The sequence below is a fragment of the Eumetopias jubatus genome, unplaced genomic scaffold (assembly GCF_037043125.1).
Source record: "Eumetopias jubatus isolate StellerSeaLion01/CBP00866 unplaced genomic scaffold, mEumJub1_p1.0 scaffold_8, whole genome shotgun sequence".
NCBI classification, from domain to species: Eukaryota; Metazoa; Chordata; class Mammalia; order Carnivora; family Otariidae; genus Eumetopias; species Eumetopias jubatus.
Window position 1 is genome coordinate 70,945,787 of NW_028274814.1, and position 23,744 is coordinate 70,969,530.

Below are 23,744 nucleotides of genomic sequence, written 5' to 3' on the forward strand. Positions count from 1 at the left end.
TTTTAAAGAAAGAAAAACTTATATATGTACAAAAATAAAGGTTAATATGATGAAGGGATGGAATATGACTGTAAAGATGAAAATTATAAAAGATTTTATAAAAGGAATTGGTAAGATAAGAAGTTGGTTGAAAAAAGAAGAGGATTTAAAAAAAAAGGGAGAGAATGTGATCAGGCAGGAGACTAGAACAAAGCCATACACTAGAGATTTAGGGTATATTTTGGTCTGTTAGAAGAAACTGTATCCCAAAATTTTAAAGAGAGAACAACTATATATATATATATATATATATATATATATATATATATATATATATATATACCAAAAATAAGGTTAACTACTATGAAGGGATAGAATATGACTCTAAAAATGAAAATATATAAAAAGATTTTTTTAAAAAAGGGATTGATAAGATGTTGGTTGAAAAACGGAAAAAGAAAAATTAAGAAAAAAGAAAAGAAAGTTAAAAAAATTAACTTTGAAAGACTAAAGAATCATGGGGAAAAAGCCATGAATTCTATGTGCAGTATTCCCCTAGCGCTGGAGTTCTGCTGTTCTCATTGATCCGGAAACTCGGCCTTGGAGGGCTGTTCTTGCTGATCTTCTGGAGGAGGGGCCTGTTGCCATCGTTCCCAAGTGTCTGCCGAGGTGGAATTGCCCCGCCCTTGCCAGGCGGGGCTAAGTAATCTGCTCGGGTTTGCTCTTGGGAGCTTTTGTTCCCTGCAAGCTTTCTGATCAGCTTTGGAGGACGAGAGTGAAATGGCAGCCTCCCAATCTCCACCTCAGAGGAGTCGAGAATTCAGGGTCCCGCTCCTCAGTGCGCCCCCAGAGAAAAACAGTCAATCACTCCTGTCTCCCCGGTCTCCGACCACACTCTGTGCTCACCCGGCCTGTGACTGAGCGTTTTTATCTCTGGCACACGACCTGTGTGGAGTCTCCAAACCCAGCAGATCCCGGAGGTGCGCTCCGGCATCGCTCCTCCCGGGGGAGGAAGGGGAGTCTCCCCGGCTCTGCCGCTTGTTGGGTGCCTGCTGGAGGAGCACTGGCCTGACTGTGCCTGGGATCATGGTTTATGGCAACCCCGAGCTGAAAGCCCACTCCTCCGCTCAGTCTTGGCAGCTGGCTTCCCCGCTCCGATACTTGGGAGCTCTGCTGCACTCAGGCACCCCTGGTCTCTCTGTGACCCCGAGGGTCCTGAGACCACACTGTCCCAGCGAGGGTTCCATCCCCCACTTCCCTCAGTGGAGCCGACTTCTTCAAAGTTCCAATTTTGTGCTCTGCTCTACAAAGCTCTTATACAAACATATCTTTAATTGAATTTTCTACCAGCCCTTCAGTTAAATGTGATCTTCAATTAAATTGATTGATATGGAAATGTTTGCAACTATGCCATTTGTAGAAAAAAATACTGTTATGATCAATTGTTAGAGTTAAAAGCTAGAACACACCAATTGAGTGACTTGCTCAATCCTAGAGGCAGCTGATAACCCTCTGATACCAAGTCTATTGTTTCATAAAACATGGTGCTTACAAATATATTTAAATAAACTAAAACTTATTCTATAAACAAGAAACAAAATAAAATTGAATCAATAATGTTGACCCCAAATAATAAGCATTTACCTTTCCTTTTTTTTTTCTTTTCTGTTTTTGATGCAGGTGTTTATTATCCAGCTACCATAAAAACTAACCTTTACACAAACAAGATGAAAATGTGGTTGCTCGTCAGTCACCTTGTGATAATATCTTTTACAACCTGTTTATCAGGTAAGAAATATCCTTTGCATATTCTCCATGAATTATGTCACTAAAATTAATATGTGTGTATTCACTTTACTAAATCTGGTACATGAAGTTAAAATTAATATTTTTGACATCCGTGTCAGATATGTAAATCAATATGTTTAAAGCTGACCCTATTTTTCTTTTTATTTTCAAGTAAAATTTCACAAGATTTAGTAAGTCTTATGTAGTGGTAAGCTGGTAAATGTTTAAAAAATGGACCTCTGGAAGAGAAAAATATCCTTGCTATGTAGCATTCATCAGTTGCTGGGGAGTAAATATTCCTGCTATGGCCAATCTTGACAAATTGACATAATTTAACGTGCTGTTGGAAAAGATATTCAACAGCTTACCATTATATAATATTTTCACCATATAAATACAGTATACTCAAGTAACCTCAATAGCTTAAATAAAAGAAAAATGTAGTAAAATAATTAAACAGTAATGGGTTTTAAACATCTGTTACCTTTGTTTTTAATTTATTTATTTGTAAGTTGATATAATTTAATTTTTCTTACTGGCTGGTCAGTCTTGTGAAAAACAATTTTAAAATAATCTACAATGTGTTCAAGGACATTAATAATAACAAAGTAGTTTTGAAAGTGCTCTAGTTTTAAGACAAATACTATAACTCTATCTTTCGAAGGCAAGTAAGGATTCAGAAATATTTCCTATAGGGAGAGATGCACTATATTTTTATCTGAAAGCAGCATGTTTTCTAACAATCAATTTTTCTAATACCTTCATCTCAATTACCTTAGCTCAGTAAATACTTGTTGAGTTGTTAATTAAGTTCAAGACATAGATGGATCTTATCCTTCATTTATCAATTCTCATTGATTGTTTTAATGATGAACGTGCTAGGCATCTTATTGCATTTCTTGTTTATTATTAAGGAAATAAAAATGCTATTTTATTTTGGTGGTAATTTTTATTATTATGACTTCAGAATTCATAAAATATAACTATTTCATCAGTGCTTAAGAATTTTAATGACATTGCTATAACCACAGGAGTTACACACACACACACACACACACACACACACACACACACACACACAATTACATGCATATTTATATACATATTATACAAATATAATAAAGAAAACTTTGTGGTAGGTTTATTGTGGCTAAGTCTTAGCTTTATGAATGAAATAAAACAATAACTTATTAGTAGTGAATAATTCATCCTAATTCTATTGACCACAAATTTTAATGCAACTATAAAAATGCAAAGACATGAAATAAATAGTTGCAAACATGTGATGATACATCAGCTGTAATAGTAAAGGGCCACCAGTGTCATTTCGTTAACTAGTATCTCCGTTATTTGTTGTTTGAAACCACAACTTGAAAGCTGCTTTGGGATTAAAATTGCTTTTTCTTTTATTTTTAGAGTTTACATGGTACAGAAGATATGGTCATGGAGGTAAGTTAATGAAAGGGTAAATTTAAAAGAATAATTTTTCTCAGATGAACCATATTTCATCTCTAAGCTATTAACTCTCTAAACTTAAAGGCAGTGGTTAATGTTAGATCACTTGGAGATTTTGTTAGATGGTTTATCTGGGGTCACAAGACAAGTTGTTTGATTGCCAGAATGAATTGAATGTATACACCAAAAACAAATATGCTATTAGAGGATTATAGCAGATAGAAAATATTCCATGTGGTCTATATTTTTTCCTGCATGCTTTGTAACAGTTCTATGCTATTAAATTTTGAAGCAATGTTTTAAATATTGTAAACACCTAACTTACTTTGGAAAGCCTCTTGCTTTGCTGAAAGAGATAGAACTAAAGTTAGTGACCTCAGAACCTTAAGATTCAGTTTAATTAGGATTCCAAAGATGTTGCAGAATTTATTGTTTATGATTTATTAAATATAACTGTTAATTCTGCTAGTTTAGATTCTACTTCAACCACTGAACATTTCTTGCCAGAAATAGAGGCAACCTGTAGGAGAAGCTTCTCCCTTGCCTCTCCCAGCTTTGAGTAGCCTCGGACATTCCTTGACTTGTGGCATCATGACTCCAATGTCCACCTCCATCTTCATATGTATGTCTTCCTCCCGTGTCTGCCTCTGTGTCTGAATTTACCTGTTTTTAAGTTTGCCAGTCATACTGGATTAGGGCCCACCTAATGACCTCATTTTAACGTGATTACTTCTATAAACATCCTATTTCCAAATGTGGTCCCATTCTGATGTACCAGGGATTAGGACTTCAACATATATTTTTGTGGAGGCACAATTCAACCAATAATATTACACTAAGAGAAAAGTATTTTGAATCTCTGAGGAGAGAAGAATTGTAAAATATCCAAAAATTACCAAACTTTTTGACCACCCAGCTAATTGTTGCTAAGAAAAAGAAAAAAAAACCTCATGTATGCTGACTGACATCAAGTTAAATTCATAACTGCTACTTTCAAGTGAACAGCTGGTACTGCCCGGCAAACACACTCCACTTCTCCAATGGATTCATTTTCTTATTTTCCTAGATCATGTCATAGTTGCTCCCCTCCCTTCAAAACTCTGACAGCTTCTTGCCATCCTTACTTTGCTTCCTATTACACAGAGGTATTAGAGACAACCTGAAGATAATTTCCACAAATTCATGCTACTATGTTTACTCTCCTCCTCCATCTATGCTCACACACTCCGTCCTCCTGCTCATTTCACACATGATGACTCCATACTAGACCCTACACTTGTACTTGTCCCATCCCATCTGATATAGTTATGTTCATTGCTCCAGCAATTGCCCCCTGTGTCTCCTCATCATCAGTTTCTCCCACTACTGGATTATTGCTGTCAACATACAAACACTCTGTAGTAATTTCTCTCATTTAAAGAATCATTTATCTGCAAACCCCACACCGTATAGCTAATATCCTACTTATCTATTCTTCTTTTCAGTATTATTACTAAAAAAATAAATAAATAAATAAACTATGCTTTCTGTCTCAATTCTCTGACCCATATTTTCCTTTGAACCTACTGCAATCAGACTTTCACACCAGCATTCAACCAAGGTACCTTGTCCATGTCACCAGTGATGTGCATATTGTGAACCCAATAGTCAACTCTCAGGCTTTCTACTTGACCTATTGGAAACAGTGCTGCAGTTGCAGATATTACATGTAGACCTAACATCTACAGGTGAAAGAGATGTATTTTTTTCTCATATCTTTTTCTTTTTAAAAGCAAGAGAGCTTTCAGTAGATCTCTAAACACCTCAATGTCCAGAGTTGGGTCACGAATTTACCACCAAGCTTGTCATAGGAAAGAGTAATGTAATGACATTAATAATAGTCAACCTGTACTTCTGAGTCATGGGAGGGAAGATTGAATCCTTGAGCATATCTGACATTTATCATCGGGGTAGAAGGGGAGGACTGGCATTGGTGAGTTGAGAAAAAATATCTGCCACACCACTTAGGTGAGTTGAAATTGAGTTTTTTTTTTTTTTTTTCACTTATGAATGGGAGAGTTCTATCCAATACATTATCTTGGATATATAATAGTTTTTAACTATTACTACATAATAATCTTAATAACCTAGGTGACTAGCTTTTAAATAAAATATATGCATTAAGAATACATAGATATTTTTAGTTTGAAAAATAAAGTATACCAAGGCTTATTAAAAAAATCATCAAACCTAACTCCACTCTTTTCCACATGTCTTAAAAATTTCTTCCCTTTTTATTTTTTGGATTATATGAAATCAACATGTATCCTATTGAGATAAAAGAATGAATACAACTAAGTTCCATATAGTGAACATGTAATGTTCAGATATTTAATTCATAACTAAATATTTGAGAGTAAATATTTATTTTAGATGCTTTTCTCAATTATGGTATTTTTTACTTTATAATAAGATATAGCTTTCTCAAGACCAACTTTTACTGAGGCTAACCTAAAATGAAAATAAATATCTCTTTAATTCCCTTATAATTTAGTGACAAAAACAATAAGGGGAAGAGATAAAATAGCAGTATAATCCTTATTCTATGGAATTAGAGTATGACATAATCCTTAATTTATACAGTGGGATTATCATATGATGATAATATTCAAAGCTAATATCAAGGAAAATTAAAATTCTGAAGAGAGAGCTGATATGGAATTTCCTGTGTCTTCATAGTACTTATACCCAAATTTTCATGATTTTTTTAATTAGCATTATTTTCATTCATAAAGCATTATTCTATCTCTAATTATGACCGAGATTTTATAGCATTCACTAGCTTATCATTATTTTGTGATACAGTCACTGTTATCAATTAAAATAGACTAGAGATAGCCTGAGGAGGCAAACTGATAAAAGTAGGCGTACCAACTGGAGCATGCTACATAGTGGGGTATACGTGAAGTAGGTATGGCAAGATGCCTAGACAGTTAAGGAAAACACTGTGTAGAGGCTTTAGCCGTGGACCTTAGGGCAAGGAGGTGGCAGCTATCAAGAAACTTTTTTTTTTTTTAAAGATTTTATTTATTTATTTGAGAGAGAGAGAATGAGAGATAGAGAGCATGAGAGGGAAGAGGGTCAGAGGGAGAAGCAGACTCCCCGCTGAGCGGGGAGCCCGATGCGGGACTCGATCCCGGGACTCCAGGATCATGACCTGAGCCGAAGGCAGTCGCTTAACCAACTGAGCCACCCAGGCGCCCTATCAAGAAACTTGATAGTCTCTTGGGCAGGTAAAGCCATGCAAAGGGAAATTTAGTAAACCTTTCTGCTAACCTGACCCCAGTCTTTGTTCTAACAGTTTGATTGCTACAAGTTCTTCAAACCAATTCCTTTATATTTTAGTTATGGCAAATTACTGCAATATTATATATTACCCATGACCCTAAAGGATTGGGGCATCCAAGTATTCAAAGCCCAAGCTCTAAACATCCTTGTTCCCTTACTAGTGGGGAATGGTTGACAGTGAAGACAGAAGGAAAAATGATTCTTTGAGTCAATTTAAATACTGTCTCACTTAGAGAATTTATTGTATTTCAAGAGGCTTGTAACACTCGCCATCCCATAATTATCGTAACATTGTAAATATGGTAAAAATCCCAGTATTAGACTCTATTCAAATTTTTTTGCCATTGCTTTTTTTTCTAATAGTTCTTTTCCTGTGACTCTTCTTATAACATATTTATGTAGAAGTATGTTTTTATAACTAACAGATTGAGATGACATATTACAGAATGAGAAATAGAATTTGTTTCAAAATAGATATAAAATGAATTAAAAAATCTCTCAAGTACAAGTCATAATTATACTTTCAATTTTCAAAAATAAAATAGAATAGCAAGATTACAGTGGACCATCTCCCCACAGTGAGAGGTGAAGTAATCCCATTTTAAATAATAAAACTGATTATGTTAATGATGGAACTGAGAATGGTACAGAAAAAAGCAGTAGCTTTTGCTTGTCATTTACATTTTTAAATTTGACAACAAATAATCCTATATAATTTCATTCTTTCTTGTTAATCTTCATGATTAAATTTAAGAAATGAACTTACTTCTCCAGAAGACTACCATTATGTGGTAGAAAACTGTTGAATTTGCATTAAGAGCAGATCGAAAGAAAGAGTGATTTGAAATGCTGTCTTAAATTAGCTTGAGAAGCCATCTATAATTTTGTGCTCCTTTTTAGAAGAATCTACCCAGTAAGAAAAAGGACACGTATTTAAAAAGTAATCTTATTTTTCTGAAACATAATACCTATTTCTTGTTCCATGTGCCCTGTAACCCCATAATACATCCAAAGCACCATAATTTATCATCTAATTACTTCCACAGCTGTAGAAAAAAGCAGTAAGATGGACATATTTTCTGTTGGCTGAGAGTATAATGCTTGCATTAATGAATCCTTTTCTGAGCCTTGTATTCTCCCAGAAATTTATTTTCTCCTCACCCAGGTGCCCTAGCTGAGAGAATAGAGTGATGAGCTCAGATAATCTTCAAGGGGGTAATGAGGGTAACATTCAGAGGTTCACTGAGCCTGCCCAGGCAATTCAAAAGCTTGTTTTGAGTAATTTAGCTTTCAAGGGCCCAAATATATTCCCCAAATAAAATATATACAGTAATTGCTAAACCATCTAATGGAATACATTCTTTTATTTAGGCCTGAACATTTTACAAAAGCATGAAACATATATTTGTAAAATAATACCAGAAGTACTACTGTGATGAGAAGTGTGTCCTAGTCTGCTTTTTGACCTAGAGAATGAGCCAGGGGAACTATCTTAAATGCAATGTTCTGTCAATGTGAAAAATAAATCCAATATTTTGGTGGAAATTAGCTTCATATTTTTATCCCCTGAAGGTTTCACTGTCTGTTCCTATAAAGGCCAGATGGAAGTGGAGTAGGAAGTATATACATATAATTTATGAAGTGTACTTGTCATGGGAAACAAAAATAGCATGGGGCACTAATATTATCCAGTTTGGCATATAAATTTCAACCCAATTCACCCAAAAAATATTTAATCTTTATATAGGCCCCTTGAGGTATTGCCTGGCAATAGATATAGTCTCATCATTATTATTATGTGACATTCCATTATTTTCAATGGAAATTTTCATTGCTGTTATCCTTTCTAGAAAAAATTAAAACTTATTTTTAATGCATATGATTAAGGTGAAGAAACTACTTAAAGCATCCTCAGTCTTCTAAAAGCTGACCAACATTTGTCTCAAAAGCATATGCCTTAAAATCAGAAGATACACTGTCAAATGAAATATTTAGGACTATGCATTTAATTAAAATACACAAATCTACCAATCTAATCTCGACCTTCACATAAATATATGCTTATGTCTGTGTTGAATTTGAAGGCAAATACAGTACTTTAAATAATGAAGCCCATTTGGTATGAATGTAACGACTTCAGAGTGATAAAAGTAGTTGTTTCAAGAAAGCTAATGAAATTATAAATTGAGAACTTAGGATTATTACAAACTCTCTAATGGCACTGCCAGTGGGTACTGTGGAAGCAGATGCTAGACAGGCTGGGACTGGCTATTTCTACATTGGAAATACAATAATGTTAAAGAGGTTTTAACTAATACAACCCTGCACCTGTTGAGATGAGGACAAATTTTGTGAAATAGTGTGCAATCACTAATATATCCCTATTATTAAATAAGATAGGGATTTAGTTAGTTGCAAGTCTCTCTAATTTGCCCCTTGTGGAATACAAGTTGGAGATAACCCAAAGGAAAACCCCCGAACTTGAACACCTGAGATTCTCTTGAGAGTGTCTTTTCATGGAACATAGTTTTTTTATTTTAATAAAATCCAGCTTGTCTTTTTTTTTCTTTAATGAATCATGTTTTTTATGTTGTGTCTAAAAACTCATCATCAGGCTTTTTATACAAACACAATGTACTCAGAAGATATTTATGAGCTTAAAACTTCTCTAAATAATATTTATTTTTACCCTGTAAATATCTAGTCTACTTTAATTTTTAAAAAATTGAAAAATTTCACACTAAAATTGTCATTGATCAGGGTTAGAGTTGGAATAGAAGTCATCTTGTCTTCAGGAAGAGAATCTAAATATATTGATAAAATTGCGCTTCTCTGCTTGTCTTTTTAAACATTTTCATGTGAATTGGGAAGAAACAACAGAATCTGCAGATTAGCAGGTGTTACTAAATTGTTCCAATCAGAAAAGCTGTGCAATTGGGAGAGACCCAAGGAAGAGCTTATAAAGTTGTTCAAATGGGAAGAAAAATGGCATATGATTTTTATCATAGATAAGTACAAGGTCATTTCTTTAAGAGATTGAAAAGTCTAGAGCCTACATCCAAGTGAAAGTCTGTAGTTGTCAGTGATTTGGGATTCATTCTTCATTTCCCCTGGTGTGCGGTTATATCCTAAAAGGCCAGGAAATATTGGGCATCATCAGGAAAATTATTAGAAGTGAAGCAGAAAACATTATATGCATTTTTGGCTTTTACAACCTCAAGAAGGATATGGAATAGACACTGCTCACAGCATGACTTTCAAAATCATTAGCATAGGGTTTCTGTGAACACCTCGCATTTGTGATCTCATTAACGGTTGTCTTAGGTCTGTGGGCCCTTAGGGCATGTGTGCCTATTCCTTTCTTTTTTAAATGTTGACTCCACATAGGACAAATGGCTTACATAAAACAACAGTTAGGAGAAGTGCATTGGTGAAACTAAATCTCAGTTTCTCTGATTCCTTTGATTTTGATCCAGCAATTTGCTATCTGAAATAGGATGGTGATAGGGAATGAACTAAGGTCGTAAATTCTTGAATGGCAATTTCAGCAAATTCCAAACTAAAAATGAAGCATCTCCCTTTGAAATATTTCAGGCAAGCTTAGAAAAATTAATGCTTCAAACTAGGAGAAACTAACTTGAGGATTTTATTGATCACCTACATGTATACAAATATGTGTTGATACAACACTAATAACACCAGAACAACAAAAGTGAGTAAAACATGGCCTCTTGCTTTTAGAAATTTCATGAGTTGATATACATATATATATACGTATGATGAGATATGCATAAGATATACATAAGATATATAAATCAAATTTTGAAAGGATTGGCAAATTCACAAGAACGTTGACAAAATCAGTATTTATTGAATGCTGACTGTGAGCCAGGAACACTACTGTCTTATGTGCATTGTCTCAAAATACTTCTCACAGTGTCTAATGGGATAGATTTTATTATTATTCTCATTTTGTAAAGGGTGATATTAAGGATTGGAGAGTTTAAATAATTTTTCCAAAGGCACTGTAAACAGTACTGAGGCAAGATTTAAATGATATAATGAAACTCCTCATTCATGGAAGCTGGAAAAAAGCTCTCATCTTCAAGGTTGATGTTGGAGCAGAAAAAATGTCTCTGGTGTTTGCTTTAAACTCTCTCTTAAAAACTAATTGGAGGAATGAACCATAGCTTTGCTCTAGCAGAGACATTTTAATGATCTTATGTAAGAATATCCTCCTTCCTAGCCACACATGCTAGTATTAATTCATGTGGGGCATATGGCTCTTAGCTTGTCTATGTAAATGCTGCCACACTGATGTCATATGAGTGATTCTCTTCTCCTCTTCCTGCTGTGAAGCATCACTCTTCCCTTCCAGAGAACCAGCTGCTTCCCAACTTGGGTTTGCTTGTGATGAATTCTGAAACAGTTGGTCAGATCCCAATAATTTGTTCATTGACTGTTCTAGGTGTTACTGAGTACAGGTGCTGGTCACCTGTTCAGAAAAAATAAACAAGAGACTAATCTCCCCAGAGCTTCTAGAAATTCATCCATTCTCTTATTAAAAAATCATTAAGTACCTATTGTGCTCCAGACTGCTTGACAGCTAGCTGGGAGATTATGGACACAGCCACCTGTTCCAAACATTTGCAGTCTCATGGAACGGACAATTGTATCAAGAATCACAGAAGATGTGCTAAGTACCATAAGCTGTGTGAGTGGCGTGAGAACACAAATGAGGACCAACCAAAGCTAGGAGGGGTGAGACATGGCGAAGGAACTAACTATGGCTGAGGCATAAAGGACTGTCTGAGTTTTGATAGGAGGAGAAAAATGAGATGGCAATTCCAGAAAGGGGAAAAACACATCGCAAAGGCTCAGAGGCATGAAGGCCTGACCTGTTTGAGGGGCTATATAGTTAAGCATGACAACACCGGGTGCTTTGGGAGAAATAATGAGAGATGGACGGAAAAGAATTTTGAATAAAGCACCTAAATGTTTTCCTCAGGATTGTGGAGGCAAATATCTTTGTTTTGAATGGAAATGGAGATTTGATGTTTCTAACATTTTTCCAAAACATTTTTAAATGTATCCAAATTTTCTTTGACTTATAAAACAGCACAATGTAAAATAATTTTATTTTTCTTGTAGTTTCTGAGGAAGATAAAGGATTTGGACCAATTTTTGAAGAGCAGCCAATCAATACCATTTATCCAGAGGAATCACCAGAAGGAAAAGTTTCACTAAACTGTAGGGCACGAGCCAGCCCTTTCCCAGTTTACAAGTAATGTACCTCACTGCTCTTTTCACAATGGAGTGTCAGACTAGATTATAGATGGGCATCTGTGACCCTATACTGATAGAGAAAGCTATAATATAAGGTTGTTAACAAAATGCAGGGATATTAACAAAAATATTGACATGTAAGTTATTAAAATAGAGTTGTTTCATGCCCAAACTGGTAGTAAGTTTTCTAAACTTAAATATGTGCAAATAATCCACTTCCTATTTCCTGCACAGATAATGCTAATGCCATTTGATATTATCCACTTAAAAATTGTCAAATGGTGATCATGCTATTAAGCGTATACAAGGTTATATGAAAATCAAACACAATTTAAATATATATTTGAGGACAAAATGTTCTTAGATGCATCAACCTGAATAACTCATACTTACATATTATAGATAATATTCCTATATCAACTACATCTAGAGAACTTACATACATAATTCTAGACAGCACCACTTTTTTCAGTGGTCTCAAATCTATATTCTAGGCAATACAGCAAATTTCTTAAAATTAGATAATTTATACCAATATGTCTCTTTCTGCTTTTCTGGGATACCTATTTATGTTATAAAAATAACTTTATAAAAGGTAACAATGGATTTTTCTGCCTCACATGGTTCAGAAAATTATACTAACAGTTTCTAGTCTGATACAAAGAATAAGATTAAAAAATTAACCAAACACCAATGGATTTGAATTTCACCTGTGAAATAGTTCCATGAAGACAAAGCAAGTGATTGATGGGGAAATTGGGGCTCTAGTATGTCAATGTCAGCTAACTTAATTGAAGGTTGTCATTCAACAAGATTGATTTTCATAGTATTTTTTTTCTCAACAGAAAAATAACTTTCTATTGTTATAAAAAGTTATCAAATTTAATCCTATTTGAACTCATTTTCTCTTGAGTTCAAGAGACTCTTGTGAGTCTCTGGGCTAAATTACAAAATTATTCTTAAAATAAAATATGAATTTAGATACAAAAGCACCATCCCTTTGAAATTATTTTTATTGTTTCAATTTCATGCATGGGAATGCAAAATAAATAGATATTTTATAAATTATAAGTGACACATTTATTTTGAAAATATTTGATGGGCTAGACTTGTTTCTACCCTTAAGCCACACGTAATGGGAGTTTATATACATAGTTATGGACATGGAATAGTATATATTATCTGTAGAGGAGATCTAATCCAAGCACATAATTTTATAGGAGAGGAGGCTGAATCTTGAATAAATAAACTGACTTGCTCCAGAGTTAGTAAGTCACAGATCCAGGACCGAAACACAGGTTTTATGGCTTTCAAAGAAACATATGATTTTTTCAGTATGTATCTATCTAGATAGGTTGATAACATCTCAAAAGCTATTTCTATGATCTCAAAAGCTATTTCAGTGATGTTTATTTTGTGACCCTTCTCCTTGACATTCATACATGGAAACAGCAAATCAGTCTACAGCCTGAAATGGAGGCAACAAAACAGAAGAGATTGTTCTAGAAATGTGTGTTATTTGCTTGTGCCTACCCAACCCCTACCCTGCCTACACATTAAGAAGCAAAGCTTTGCATAACTAAAATTTTATAAACATTGATTAGCAACTCCCTTTTTCCCCTTTTCTCCAGTCCCTGACAAACACCATTCTATTCTTTGCTTCTATAGTTTGACTATTTTAGATACCTCATATGAGTAGCTCTCATATTAAGTGTTCTTACCAAGATTTAAAACATAAAATAAGAAGACAATGCATTGCTTGACAAATACATTCACCAACTCCCTCCCATAGATTGCACCAGCACTGAAGTCCCCAGGATGAGGGTGGCCTGACTATCTACACATTAATGTAGAGAGCTGGAAAGGAGAAGTAGATGTTAAATTCTGTTATGAAGACAGTCTGCATTTGACAGGGGGAAAAAAAAAGGAAAGAATTCAGCTCATGATGCAGTTTGTCTGATGGAAAAGAACATTTGAAGTTTTAAAAATTTACTTAATATTCAGAACAAGCCATACTAACCTTGGTAATCATGCAAGGTGTCATTCACACAGTTAGTTTTATATTTATGGCATGTTCTGTGATAATTTCTTATTCATGGCAACACCCTGAAAGGTACAACAGGGAACTCTACTTACCAGGCTTGAAGCTTTCATTATCTTGCTTTGACCCTCAAAATAATGAGAATGCTAATAGAATTGCATTTAAAACTGTCTGAAAGGAGTTACAACAAAGGTGTACATTCCTGACAATAAAGTAAACCAGTGAACTTACCCAAACACAGCAAAACTTAATCATTATATGACATCAAAGGCAGAATCAAATCCACTAAAGAAGAGTTAATGCAATAAATAAAAATTTGGAGTCAACATAATGGAAAAAAAAAATTGGTATTGCTCTACAGGGAAACCCATTGCCTTGGCAAATGCTAAGCAACTTGACATTGGATTGTTCAAGCAGAGCCAATATTGCCATCAATTGGGGGAAAGGGGAAGATAGACTCATTGGGTTGGAATTTGGTAGGTTTTCAAAATGCAAAAGCATCATTTTCTGTGTTTGCTTTTTAAATTACCTCCTACATTATAAAAATTAAAACTAAAAACGTTCCAGTAATTTGATTTAATAAAAGATATTCAGAAATAATTAGGCTTTTTTTGGTAAGATTCTGACCTTGATCAGACGTGTGCAAGGCCATGAGCCATGAGGCCACAGCCCACTATTTGATCGTGGCTCTTGCCTATGACATTGCTGAAGACATGAATCCTGATAACAGAATGAGTGTAATACATAGATGGTCAGCTTAATTGAAAACTATTTTCTTTTTCTCTTTTTAAAGATTTTATTTATTTGACAGAGAGATAGAACACAAGTAGGCAGAGCGGCAGGCAGAGGGAGAGGGAGAAGCAGGCTCTCCACTGAGCAGGGAGCCCCATGTGGGGCTGGATTCCAGGACCCTGGGATCAAGATCTGAGCCGAAGGCAGACTCTTAACGACTGAGCCACCCAGGCGCCCTTTGAAAACTATTTTCTACATTTATTCTTCTCATCATCTCACCAAGAAAGTTAGAGTCCTGTTTTTAGTCAATTTATTTATAACACAATTCCTCTAAATATACCTGCAATATTATATTGGAGGCTTGGAAACAAAAGATCCAATTGATTTTTACAATTTTCCAAATTGTGTGATCGACCTCTAGTGGTCAGAGTGTGACATTTACTCAATAGAACCCTGATTTCAATTAGTTTTATTGAAAATTTATTTTGATATTTAGAATCAGGTATTGATATTTTATATTTTACTTTTGCTAGAGTAGTGCTTTTTAATATTTTATGCAACACATCTGGATATGCATGAATCTAACTAGTACATAGAAGGTTATCATTTATAATCTACGTATATCTGCTAAGAAGCCACTTAATGTAGCAAAATTCAATGAAATATTTGCCCTTTCTGATGCCTCATGAATAAAGAGAACACATTTCATGCACTTGAACATTTACCTTTCTGTGCCTGAACTAAATTATAAATCATGAGCCCAGAGACACAGAATTATAAGGTGTGAAGAAATACCACACTGAGTCATTCACTTAATCATCTGATTTCACATGGAGCTGTACCCATATTATTTGAGGATGATATTAGGCCAGTATGCAGTTTGCAGGCCTCATGACCTTTGATATGACATTTGTTTTTCTTTCTCACAGATGGCGAATGAATAATGGGGATATTGATCTGACAAGTGATCGGTACAGTATGGTAGGTGGAAACCTTGTTATCAACAACCCTGACAAACAGAAAGATGCTGGAATATATTACTGCTTAGCATCAAATAACTATGGGATGGTCAGAAGCACAGAAGCAACCCTGAGCTTTGGATGTAAGTAACTGTAACTTTAACAAGGTCAAGTGTGTCTAGGTGAAGTAAAAATTAAATGTTATCATAGGAGTTCAACAAGAAGAAAAATCAAGATGAAAAGAAAATGAGACAAAAGGTCCATAGATGGAGGGGGTCTTAGATGATCAGTGGGCCTTAACTGTGTGGAGAAAAAAATTTCAAGAGAGCAAAGCATCCTGAGGGGTATTGGAAAATAAATTAAGGCTGTGTTCTGAGGGATCTTGAATAACTAGAATCAGTAGACATGCTAGGCCATGCATTCTCTCTCTCTTTCTTTTTCTTTTTATTTCTTTTTCTTTTTTATTATAACATTACAGTTGTGTTCTCTAAAGCTTGACTCTACCTGACAGAATCTTACTCCATAGTGTGTAATTTACCTTATTAGGAGTAAATTAATTTAAACTAATTAAATTATTTTAAGTTTAAATTAAATTAAAATTTCTCCTTATGGAGGCTGTAATAAAAAATATTTTCATTGTTTAAGACTGATGAATCACAGACCTGTACCTCTGAAACAAATAATACATTATATGTTAAAAAAAAAAAAAGAAGACAATAGGAAGGGAAAAATGAAGGGGGGGACATCGGAGGGGGAGACAAACCCTGAGAGACTATGGACTCTGAGAAACAAACAGGGTTTTAGAGGGAGGGGGTAGGGGGATGGGCTAGCCCGGTGATGGGTATTAAGGAGGGCACGTATTGCATGGAGCACTGGGTGTTTTATGCAAACAATGAATAATGAAACACTACATCAAAAACTAATGATGTAATGTATGGTGACTAGCATAATAAAATAAAATTAAAAAAATATTTTCAGAAACCTTGTGCTAAACTTAAAGTTAGAAGCTATTCTAGGAGAAAATTGTGCAGCGAAAGAGGAGTTGGACTAGATGATCTCCAGTATGCAATTTTGTAAATCAGCACTTAAATCTTTTGCAAAATGGATTGTAGGATGAAAATCATGTTTTAAGAGGGCCCATGTGGCAGTGATTACCAGCAGGGAGTGAGCAGTCTGATTTCATTAATGTGGTGACAATGGGAATGTAAATAATAAACAATCCTTGAAGAAATAATAGATTACATTGCACTGAAGAGAAAAAGACCCTAAATATTTTTTAAAGGAAAGTTGAGTCAAAGGGCAGAAACATTCTGCTCTCTTTAAAAATGGAATGGAAGCAAGTAAAACAAATTTCAAGGTTGGGAGGAAGCTTTGAAATGATGGCTTCACATGCAGAGGTTATGGTGACATTAAGTTACTGTTGTTGAAATGTCAACTAAGTATTTGAGGATGGGGGGGAATTCAAGTGAAGTATCAGGATTAGAGATGTAGATCTGAAGGGCTTTCTGCAAAAAGGTAACAATTAGAATAATGACTTTTCATAGATATAAATATATTGAGAGAAGTAAAAATTTGATTTTATAACTTGAGTACTGATCACAGAGAAGAAATAGGAGATGAGGCAGGGTTGGAACAGAATGAGCACTAGTAAAGCAAATGAAAAATCAAATAGAATATCATGAAGCCAAGGAAAATGTGAATTCTAAATAAACAGAAAAGAATGAAGGAAATGAGACTAAGGAAAACTCAGACTTTGAAAAGAAGAAAAAAATTGATGACCTTCACATCACCTCAACTAGGATTCTACTTTTCATCCTTATTCCTTCACCACATTGGAGTCCTCCCTCAGGAAGAGAAATACACTTTTCAAATGAGTCTGTTCCTCCAAGTCACTCCTCTTTACTTAACTTCTTTGGTAGATTCCTGGTTTTGCTTGAGTCCATTGTATTTCCAGATACCCTTACTGAGATTCTTCCTAAACCTGAAGCAAAAGTTGAGGATATTGTAATTTTTAGGGTTGTCAGAATACTTATGCAGGCTGCTACCAATATCCATCTGCTGGTGTTTACCACAGAAGTCTTAGAGTATATGCAAATGCCAGCATGTAAAATAGGGAATTGACTTTCATAGGCTCCACCAAACCAACTGAGAAGTATCATATCCAAAAGTGAGTTAGTAAATGAAAGATAAATTTTAATGAAAATCTCTTTCTATTGACTAGAGAGTGAATATTTTCCTTTTTGCTTTCATAATTAGATCTTGACCCTTTCCCACCTGAGGAGCGTCCTGAGGTCAGGGTGAAAGAAGGGAAGGGAATGGTGCTTCTCTGTGATCCTCCATACCATTTTCCAGGTAAATTTAAAGTTCCTCTGTGACTATAAGCATCCATTCAATGAATGACTATGTTTTAATTTTCTTAACAATAATGGTTCATTTATGATTAAATAAGACTCAGTATTTGCCTAATCTTGTAATGCATTGCTTATGAATGGTTAGAGACACTTCCAGGCTCTTTAGTCACTTGGCCCTAATCCCAAAGATCTGTAATCATTTTGGTTTATAAACAACATATATGTTAGAGTATGTTCTCATTAACATTCCTGTTACACCGGAAAAAATATGATAGATATTTTTACAAATTACTTTTAAAGTAGAAGTGCCAAAGAGTGATATATAGTCCCATCATTTCATTTAAAATATTACATTTACAATATTCTGTGAATTATATAAATGCTAGAAAAGGGTAAAGACAAATAAATTGTTCATCTCTTCAGGAGCATCTAGCAGCAAGAATAATCATCCAATTTAGAAAGGGGTTAAATTAAATGTCATCTGTAACAAGATTCAACCTTTGAATATGTGTTTTCTGTAATTTGATATGGCTAAAATAAAAGCCACCAAAATGCTAAGTAAAAGATAAATACTTTATATGCTTTCATTAATTTTCACTTGTTTTATTTGTCAAATATCTTCTTGAAATAATATGTAAATACTACTTTTCACGATGAAAAAACTAATGTTTTATATTTTTAGAGTTCTAATATTATGTCATAAATTTGACTTTAAAGACTCCATAAAGAATAGGCTGTTATAAATCATTTTGTGTGGAATACATTGATGATACATATATAGAGAGGTTAACATATGTAAATATATAATGCATATCATAAAATATATGTTATATATATAATTACATATATACATCTATATGTATTCTATTCCAGCTATATGTATATAAATTCTGGTTGTTTATATATCAGATGTCAGTAATTTTGTCTCCAATAAAACAGGAAAAAGATTATTGAATGGTAAATATAGGAGGAACATAGAATTCAAAATGTTGTAACAACATTTCAATGAGAGAATAGTCTTTTTCTTTGAAGAACTGCTGAAACTACAGGAAAAAAAATCCCATCATCTCCATAGCATTTCCCACAAACAAAGTAAATGATCATAAATAGCCAATGACTACATTCGACTACATTCAGCACTGGATGGGCTTCATTTCATTGCTTATTCATTCAACAAATCTCTTGTGAGCACTTGTTACACAATTATGTGTGCTAAGCACTGTTTATGCCACAAGAATACCTTGGTGAGGGGCGCCTGGGTGGCTCAGTTGGTTAGGGGTCTGCCTTCAGCTCAGGTTATGATCCAGGGTCCTGGGATCAAGTCCCACATCGGGCTCCCTGCTCACCAGGCAGGCTGCTTCTCCCTCTCCTGCTCCCCCTGTTTGTGCTCTCTCTCTCTGACAAATAAGTAAATAAAATCTTAAAAAAAAAAAAAAGAATACCTCAGTGAGTGAAACACGAAAATCCACCTGCCCTCAGAGATTTACTACCAGCAGAGACAGCCACTATACAAGATACAGAGTTAACAGGTATATCATGCCTAGATATTGGTAGGTAAGCACTAGGAAGAAAAACTTATGCAGGGAAATGGAAAGAGTAACTGTTAGAGGGTTGGCTGAACTTTTATAAAGGACGATGCTGTGAAGGTAACTTTGAATAAAGGCCTGAAGGAAATGAAGAAGCTAACAATGCAGATGTGTGAGGGAAGGATATAGCAGGCAGATGCAACAAAGGCATGAGTTGGAACTATCAAGGAAGACCAAGGAAGCCAGAGTGGCTAGAATAGAATGCATGAGCTAGAAGGTAATAGGAAATGAAATTGGAGAGATACAAGAGCTATTATCACATAGGGCCTTATAACTCATAGTACTTACACTGGCTTTAACTTGAGTGAGATTTACTTTGGAGGGCTTTGACGAGGAGTCACATGACATTGCTTAAGTTATAGAAAGATGAGTCTGGCTGCTGTTTTAAGAAAAGACTGAGGGGAAATTCATTTCTAAATCTGTAATTAAAAATAGGAGTACAAAAGGAAAAAGATAAAGACACAGAGTGGCTAGCAGTCTTCATTTTAGTTTTAAAGTGCAGCAGGGAAGATAGGTCATGAGTTCTGGAATTATCAGACCTTCATTAAAAATCCCAATTATATTTACCAGTCATGAAATTCTAAGCAAAACATTTAACCGCTCTGAGTTTCATTTAGCCCATCAATGAAATAGAAGTTAGAATATTAATAGGCCATAAAATAATTGAGAGAGAAAGATAAATATAATTGCTTACCACCATGCTTATATTCACTCGAAATATGGTAGCTTTTGGAAAATTTGAATTATTTGTCTTGGCCTACTTCCAACATTTAATCTACAATAGCCTAGATTAGATTATGCCCTAGCTTGCTCCTAGAAAACAAAGTTTTTGCTTTTGGAAGAATTTAATATTTAGAGGACAATATTTCCTTCCAGATGATCTTAGCTACCGCTGGCTTCTAAATGAATTTCCTGTATTTATCACAATGGATAAACGAAGATTTGTGTCTCAGACAAATGGAAATCTCTACATTGCAAATGTTGAGGCATCAGACAAAGGCAATTATTCCTGCTTTGTGTCCAGTCCTTCTATTACGAAGAGTGTGTTCAGCAAATTTATCCCACTCATTCCAATACCTGAACGTAAGTATTTTATTTGTTACACACTGTTTTTGCAGGTTGTCTGCTTATGGAGCACTTACAGTGATGGAAAGAAATATCCAACGGGAAGACTAGCTGGCTACTCAGGGCAAACAGAAGATACACACTTTGTTTTTGTTTTTGTTTTTAAGTTTAGAGGTTTTATTTTTTTATTTATTTTTATTATTATGTTATGTTAATCACCATACATTACATCATTAGTGTTTGATGTAGTGTTCCATGATTCATTGTTTCCATATAACACCCAGTGCTCCATTCAATACGTGCCCTCTTTAATACCCATCACCAGGCTAACCCCTCCCTCCCACCCCCTCCCCTCTGGAACCCTCAGTTTGTACACACTTTGAAAGTCTTGGTCATTCCTTAGTTTTTCTAATGGAGATTTACATGATAAAGTTCCCTAAGATGGTTGAGTTTGGACTGGTTTCCTCTAGTTCAGAGAATGCATAGGGTACTGATTCATTAGCCAAATATCCATATATCAGTTACAGTGGGAATCACTGGCCTCTGCTTTTTTTTTTTTTCCATGTCCATTCCTACTTTTTAGTAACTTCATGAAAGAGAACAAATGATTAGATCAAAACAAACTATAGTGATTACAGAATTAGGGGAAAAATGCAGTTGCATTATTTTGATATTTTTAAGAAACTATTTTTATGAAACAAATAAGTGTATAAATTGCCTTTGTACTGTAAGTAAGTAGCATGGGTGCCATATTTGATGGCCACTGACAGACCTGAATGGCTTTAGCAAGATTCCAGTTGAACTACATTCCTTTTTTAATGCACCACTTCTAAGAGAATCAGATTTCAACATATTTTGCTTACTTCACTTTGTTTTTATCACAGCCCTGCTGTTACCACTCATAACAGTGAGTTCAGGCTTCTGAAGAAATACTGGGTTTTGTTGTTCACAGACTTAGGTTTGGTTCCTGCCTCCACTCTAAGTAGGGTATTACAATGGGGAAAATGTCATCATATCACTGTGATTCCATTTTTACTACTCTCCTTGATTGTGGTCACATGGTTGGTATTCAATAAATATATTTTTTTAAAGATTTATTTATTTTTCTTGGCAGAGAGCAAGAGAGGGAACACAAGCAGGAGGAATGGGAGAGGGAGAAGCAGGCTTCCCACAGAGCCGGGAGCCTGATGAGGGGCTCGATCCCAGGACCCTGGGATCATGACCTGGGCCGAAGGCAGAAGCTTAACAACTGAGCCACCCAGGCGCCCCAGTAAATATTTTTTGACTTCTGGCTCTTTTTTCTCTCCACAATCTTGGGAGATGCTCTCATCCACTACTTTATAGAATTACAAGGAGCCATCATGTAAAAGCTTCTTTAAGTTTCTTTCCTACTCTACCCCAGAAATTCATCTCTTCTATTTATTTCTTACTATTGTCTCTATAGAAGAAGTGTTTCTCCTCTATTCTAGGTAATTCCTCCAGTTGCACTGGTTCATTTACCATTTGATTCATTTAGGGACTTCCCTATATCACTTATTTTCTGCTTTTTTCTGAATCTTTAACTCTCCTCTGTACCTTTCCCTCCATATATTCTTCTGTAGTCAGTGCAAGCAATCTTGATTACTTCTTATTTACTAAATCCAAAGGACACTTTTCAGTTCTGATTCTGTATGAACTTTGACACTGTTGATCTCCTATGCCTCTCTGGAACTTTTCTTTCTTTTCCAATTTTCCCAATTCCTGCCCTTCCTGTATCTCCCACCTGCCTCTCTGAGAAATTCTATGCAGTATCCTTCCCCACATCTTCCTCCTTCTTATGTTTCTCTTTAATCTTTTTCCAGATATTCTCACCAATTTATACCTTTCAACAGCATCCCTATGGAGATGACCCCACATTCTTATCTCCAAAACTTTTCTCTTGTTTAGGACTTAATTCTATCTACCTCCTGGGCTTGTCATACAGAAGGTTCTCGGGAATGTTAGGCTCCAAATGTTCCAGACATATCTGTCATCTCATCTCACCTCTAAAACTTGTAGTGTTCTTTGTCTCATTTGGTGATACTGTCATATTTCTAACTCAGGACAGCATTTTTAATCATCAACTCCTCTCCTCCCCTCATCCTCCAGATAGCTAATCCAGTGGTCCCCAGTTAGTATGTAGTATCCCCAGTTAGTATAAACACTTGGGAAGTTTGCAGAAATTTGGAACCCAGAAATGCTGATTCAGCAGGTCTGGGATGTCACCCAGGAATTTATAGGTTCAGCAAGCATTCCAGGTGATTCTGATGAATTGGATCTTTGATCTACACCTCAAGAAAACATGCACCCAAAGGGCAGTATTGCTGATTCTGCCTCTCAGAGACAACTTGGATCAGTTCTTTCCTTTTTGTTTCAAACAAAAGCGCCCACCTGTTTTGCATGAAGTAATGACCTAACCCCCCCTTAGACTCTCTTCTATGTTTCTCTTCTCCATGTCCCATTCTTTAAAACTTCCGCCAAGGTTTTCTCCTTAAACTAAAGGTGATATTCATGTTACTTCTTACCAAAATCCACCAGTAGTTACCCACCAAGAAAATTAGCCTCAAAATGTTTAATGTCACAGTTTCAAGCCTTCTAGATAATAGGTTCAAGCTCATGTTCAACTACATACAGTTTGACATCACTTGATTTCCTAGACTTAAAAAACAATCCCCTTCATACTCCTGGAGCTTTGTCATAATATACTGTTTTCTCAATCTGAACTGGTCTGATAAATTCACATGCTCTTCTTGCCTGATATTCCCATAGCCTCGGCATATTCAGCAGTCCTCTTTAGCTGCCACTCTTTCAGACCGTTTATTTTCATTTTGGCTTGTATTTTAGGGCATGGTGTGTCGACTTGTCTCTCAGGTATCCTACGGGATAAAATACATATTCACGTTGTAATCTTAAACAATGTATTTTGCCTTTCTGAGCCTGTTTCTTCCCCTGTAAGATTAAGGGAATAATATGCCTTGCAGTAGAGACATGCTCAATAAATTCAATAAAATAACTATATTGATGAGTGCAGTAATGTCTGAATAATCACGCTTCTTTCCCTCTGTCCTTCCCTCTTTTCAACTCGTTTCACTTTTGCCTTCATCTCCATATGCACGTCTTTCTTCTATTCTCCCTCCTTTCTTGCCTGTCCTTTCTT

General features: G+C 35.2%; 1 protein-coding gene across 1 annotated transcript in view; it reads left to right on the forward strand.

Moving 5' to 3' along the window:
* Window positions 1-1,706: 1,706 nt before the first annotated feature.
* CNTN1 (contactin 1) overlaps window positions 1,707-23,744 on the forward strand; it is a 75,817-nt gene continuing 53,779 nt past the window's right edge. The window contains exons 1-6 of the mRNA XM_028123125.1: window positions 1,707-1,767; window positions 3,184-3,216; window positions 11,701-11,833; window positions 15,538-15,710; window positions 17,824-17,919; window positions 20,381-20,587. Coding sequence (XP_027978926.1) covers window positions 1,707-1,767; window positions 3,184-3,216; window positions 11,701-11,833; window positions 15,538-15,710; window positions 17,824-17,919; window positions 20,381-20,587 — 703 coding nt within the window. The remainder of the gene's footprint in view (window positions 1,768-3,183; window positions 3,217-11,700; window positions 11,834-15,537; window positions 15,711-17,823; window positions 17,920-20,380; window positions 20,588-23,744) is intronic.